The 4,972-nt window shown below is 34.3% G+C and overlaps 1 protein-coding gene across 1 annotated transcript; it reads right to left on the bottom strand.

Moving 5' to 3' along the window:
* Nucleotides 1-1,417: 1,417 nt before the first annotated feature.
* LOC145797970 (disease resistance protein RPM1-like) lies at nucleotides 1,418-3,251 on the bottom strand. Its single transcript, XM_082885411.1, has 4 exons — nucleotides 2,971-3,251; nucleotides 2,660-2,757; nucleotides 2,434-2,563; nucleotides 1,418-2,006 (listed from the first exon to the last, which is right to left on the bottom strand). Exons 1-4 carry the CDS (start codon nucleotides 3,249-3,251, stop codon nucleotides 1,418-1,420), a joined length of 1,098 nt encoding a protein of 365 aa, XP_082741537.1.
* Between the last annotated feature and the right edge of the window lie 1,721 nt (nucleotides 3,252-4,972).

Here is a 4,972-nt window from a genome sequence, read left to right as displayed (position 1 = left end):
AATACAATTAAGTATGCAAATTATAATAGAGCATTCTAATTAAACTAAGCAATTAGAGAGTACCATTGCATAATTTACAATTATTGAAATAGTGAGCAATTCCGCAACAATTCCTAGTAACATTATACAAAGCTAACCTAATAGTCTATATAAATCTATTCGATCAATTTCATAGAAAAGATATATAAAATATGTTTTAAGCTTGTTGTTCAAAATTGTGAAATTAAATAAATTGATTTATGAAGAAAACAAATTATATGCCAAGAACATATGCTGATAATTACAACTAAATTTCAACAGAAATACACAAAAAACAATAAAGGGTAAAGAGACAAAACCGAAGCCTGCACGGAAGCAGTTTCCTTAAAACAGATTTCGCCGCCTTACGGGTCGAGTGCTTGAGGAAACCCGGCGTCTGTCTCCCAGGATACGACGGTTAAAACCAGCTACGGCAGAAGCACTATCTGTCTAGCTTAGCGAATAAAACAATGGCAGCACTCTCTCACAATAGGAACTATCAAGCAAACTGACTTGTAAAATGGAAGCAAAAATTTCTATATTGAAACTTGACAGGAGAGTCTCAATTTATACATGTATAGGGGAGAGAGGAAAAGCCTCCAGCCTTTAAGGCTAGTCATTAAAACACCAAGCATCCATAGCCCCTTTCCACAAAATGAAAAGTATGGATGCCCAAAGGATTCACACCCTTTAGCCAAGAAAAAAGATTTAAATACTTTTTAAAATCCTATTCATGAATCTAACATCATGAAGCAATTTCTTGGCAATTTCTTATTCAAAACCCAATGGTTTTTGGCTCACTTGGACCCAACACAAAAAATGGTTAGGACCCACTTTAATATTTAATTAAAGTCACCACACTTTAATATTAAATTAAAGTCCCCAAAAATCATTTTTTCCAACACAAAGTAGTAAGGTTTTGAAGTGAGTGAAACCAACGAGGCACTTTCTCCAATTTTCTAACTAAAATGAGCATCTTGAGGTTGCGAGAAGGAGTTGACAAGAGTGCATCCATTCGTAGGTATTCATCCTCATCAATCACCATCACAAACAAGTAATGAAGGATACTCATATTTTGGATTGCAGAACACAAGTCCTCCTCATCTACTTCTCTCACCTTTGTGATTCCAATCCTTTTAAGTTGTGTCATGTTCCTAATTTGCTTCATCAAGTTTGCTTGTGCTTCTACACCTACCAAAACTTGCAAGTTCTTTAGCTTGCAAATATTAGATGGTGTTTTCGTACCACGATCAAAATGAAAGTCATAAAAATTTCGAAAGTCAGAGTGGTACATTATTAGATGTCGCAAATTTCGTAACTCTGGGATTCCAGCTGGAAGCACTTCTATTTTGGAGTTAGTAATGTCTAGAGTGTTTAGGTTGCATAGTCTTCCAATGGATTATGGAAGTTCCTTCACCCTAGTTCCTTTCAAGTTCAAGTACCTTAAATTGAATAGATCCACTAGTTCTTTGGGCAATACTTCGATCCGTGCATTCTCAAGACCCAATACTTTTAACAATCGTAAGCCTAGTGGCAATGCTATCTCCTTAACAACAAATACAAGAAGAGACCGAAGCTTCAACATGCCCTTCCAGTTCCATAATTGTAATTCTCTACCAATTGATTGAATCGACATGCGACGATTTGTTGCACTTTCTTCTTCATCATTTGCCTCTCGCCAATCATATACAACAAAAAACTTCTCTATTTCAGATGTAGAAATTGCGATCTCACGCATAAGATCATGCATCTTACATCTTCTTGGCCTTTCTAATTGGTTTCTCTCTATGACATGAAGCATGCTTCGGAAAATAAGCTCCATAAGGTAGCTTTCTGCTACCTCCTCTAGTGTTCTCCCCCTCACCTTTTCTACGAACCCTTCTACCATCCAAAGTCTAATGAGCCTCTTTCGTTTAATCTCATAATCTTCCGGTAAAAGACAACAATATAAGAAGCAATACTTTAGTCGGTATGGCCAATCATTGAAGCTAAGCAACAATATAGTTTTCACAACTTCTAGCCCAGGGTTATTGCTCAATTCCCAGCTCAAGCTGTTATAAATTTTTCTTCATTCCGACTCTAGATATTTAGAAGACATGACACCCCCCAAAGCTACAATTGAAAGACGAAGTCCTTTACATTTTGCAACAAGGTCTTGAGCTAAGGTTTTGAGATGTTGAGGACATCTATTTGGATTGCTTGAAAAAGCTTTTACACAAAAGAGGTTCCATGCATCACTTACACCCAACAATTTGATATAATGGACATAACTTTTTACCCCAAAAAAAAGATGAAACTATGTCTTTTTTTCGGGTTGTAAGTATGACCCGACTTCCTAGTCCTTCATCAAGAAGTGATACATGTATATCCCTCCAGAGGTTGCTACTCCATACATCATCAAAGACAATTACATACCTTTTTAACTGTAAGAAGTTCATAATCACCTCTATGAGCTCTCTATAGCTCATATTGCTTAAATCCATTGGAATTTCTTCCTTGGCACCACCATAGAATTCCTTAATCATGCTTCTAAGTAAGTCGTCAACTACATATGTTTGGGAGACAGTTATCCATGCATAGCAATCAAATTGTCTCTTGACAATTTAGCTATTGTAGGCCTGGGCAACCAGAGTGGTCTTACCTGAACCACCCATCCCCACCACTAAATAACCGTGCGTTGTGATTCTTCTTTGTCCACCAACCAGTCCAATAGTTGTTTCTTTCCATCTTCGATCCCCACTAGATCATCATCTTTAAAAAATAGAGAAGACTTGCTGAGGTTTGGCAGCCACCTCTTGGGAGCTTGAGCTTGCTTCTCCTACACGATCGACCCCATAACGTCGGTTTCTTTCTGGGATGGCCTTGATCATGCGGTTGATCTTCTGTAACTTTGTGGCTATTCAATGCCTCACCAATAGATTCTTTAGGGCATAGACTATTTGACGGAGGAACCTTGTGAATTTACCATATACTTTTTGCTTGTTCATGTAATACATGTATTCCTCTATGATATCTTCAACCTCGTAGGCCAAGTCTCTAACATTGGCCACCCAAGTCTTCTCTCCTTTAGTTTGGACTGTTGTTTTATCGGCATCCTCCAGAAAAGATCTCATGCTTGTTAATTCATGGTTGAGTTGGTTGAGTTCATCGCGTACTCCTCCAATCAACGATGCTTCGTTCTCAAGGGCAGAAACTATTAGGCCAATCACAAGTCCCAGGGCAGATAAAGTCATGTTAGCTTTCTACCTCCCTCCCTCTTGTTTCTTAGCACCCTGCTCTCTCTTGTCTTGAAGAGAAATAGTTTGTAATAGGTACCTAGTTCACTTTGTTCTTTTTTTTTCTTTTTTTTTTTTATTTGGCGTTGGTTCATTTGTCACATCATTACATATGAGGACCTACACAACATTATATGGACCAAACATGCCAAACATTGTTGACAACTGTTTATATATCACTTAGTTTTATATTATCATATTACATTATAGAGTAAGATATTATTTACTTTTTTAATTACTTAATTTAAAACAAGAAAATCAATTGTAAATAGTCACATAGAAAGTGATGTAAAACAACAACAATACTAATAATAATAAAGCTGAAATACCCCATTTTTCTACATTATTTTGGTGTCATATATGCATATATATATGTGGAGAAATCAAAATATCATCACCTTTATTCTTTTCTTTTTTTCCTTTTAGTTTTCTGTATATTTATAAAAGTTATATTGAAATATAAAAAATAAAAAAATAAAAAAAAACTATATAAAAATGTATGAAAACATGTGAAAAATACATATTAAAATTTTAATAGTTTTGGTATTATTTAGTTGTTAACAAACTCCCATTGGGTTGCATATCTCCTCACTAAATTCAATTATATATATATATAATATTTAAATCCAAGTAGTTTTAAATTTATTTTCAAAACAGTGATTGTTTCAAAAACATGATTTTCAAAAAATTTATAATAAATTTTTAATTTTAAAGTTACGTTCTAAAAACACAATTTCATTAAATAATATGAATATATATTAGTTTAAAACAAGTTGAGTTTAAAATAGCATGTTTTATTGTTGCATGTCTTTTATCTTATAAAATCTTAATATTAGCCTTAAACTAAAAACTCTTTTTAAAATTGTTTTAGTTTAAACCCTTAATCTTTTATAATAAAAAAAAAAAAGAGATTTTTTTTTAAGGTCCCTGGTATTAAGATTTTATAGCATAAAGGACGCCCATTATTTTCATAATGTCTAAGGTCCCTCAACCTCAATCTAGAGAAAATTCGACCTAGAGAATTTCTCTGGACTTCCCAGAAATTTTATCTCTAGAGAAATTCTCAAATTTCTCTGGACTTCCAAGAGATTTTCTCTCCAGAGATATTCTCTTTTCACTTCCCAGAGAATTCTCTCTGGACCTCCCAGAGATTTTTTGTCCAGAGGGAATTTCTCTGGCACTTCTTAGAGAATTTCTCTGTGTTTTTGACCAATTTTATCTGGTTTGCTCATAATTTTCTCTATATTTTTATCAAACTAGACTGTAAGCCATTTAGACAACAACAAGCCAGAGAAAATTGAACAACCACCATTTTGACCAATTTTCTCTGGACTGTAAGACATTCGAACAACAGGTGCACTAATGTCGATCGAAGCGATCTTGCTTCTAGTGTACACATCAAATTTTGCACATACAAATAAAGCAAATGACAGTTACCTCATCAAATAAGAGAAATGCTGAGAAAATTGAACATCATAGAGAAAATTAAACATGCCAGAGAAATTACACATGGCAAAGAAAATTAAACATGTTAGAGAAAATTACACACACGAGAGTGTTAAGTGGTAGTTCTCTCTTCTCGTCCAACTTCATTCCTCATCTTCCCAAATTCTCTGGTTTGCTTATAATTTTCTTTGTGTTTTGATCAAATTAGAGAAAATTGTTTTTTGACTTAACTA

Source organism: Camellia sinensis, chromosome 8 (assembly GCF_055761805.1).
Source record: "Camellia sinensis isolate YWXY chromosome 8, ASM5576180v1, whole genome shotgun sequence".
Lineage (NCBI taxonomy): Eukaryota > Viridiplantae > Streptophyta > Magnoliopsida > Ericales > Theaceae > Camellia > Camellia sinensis.
The sequence above is the reverse complement of the archived record's forward strand: the minus strand, read 5'-3'. Positions and strand labels throughout refer to the sequence as shown.

Bases quoted from the DNA above. Each gene is read 5' to 3' on its own strand.
- LOC145797970 (XM_082885411.1), bottom strand. From the start codon at position 3,251: ATGACTTTATCTGCCCTGGGACTTGTGATTGGCCTAATAGTTTCTGCC. The intron at 2,758-2,970 runs GTTCCTCCGTCA...ATGATGATCTAG, and splicing joins GTATATGGTAAATTCACAAG to TGGGGATCGAAGATGGAAAG. The intron at 2,564-2,659 runs GTAAGACCACTC...AAACATATGTAG, and splicing joins GGTGGGGATGGGTGGTTCAG to TTGACGACTTACTTAGAAGC.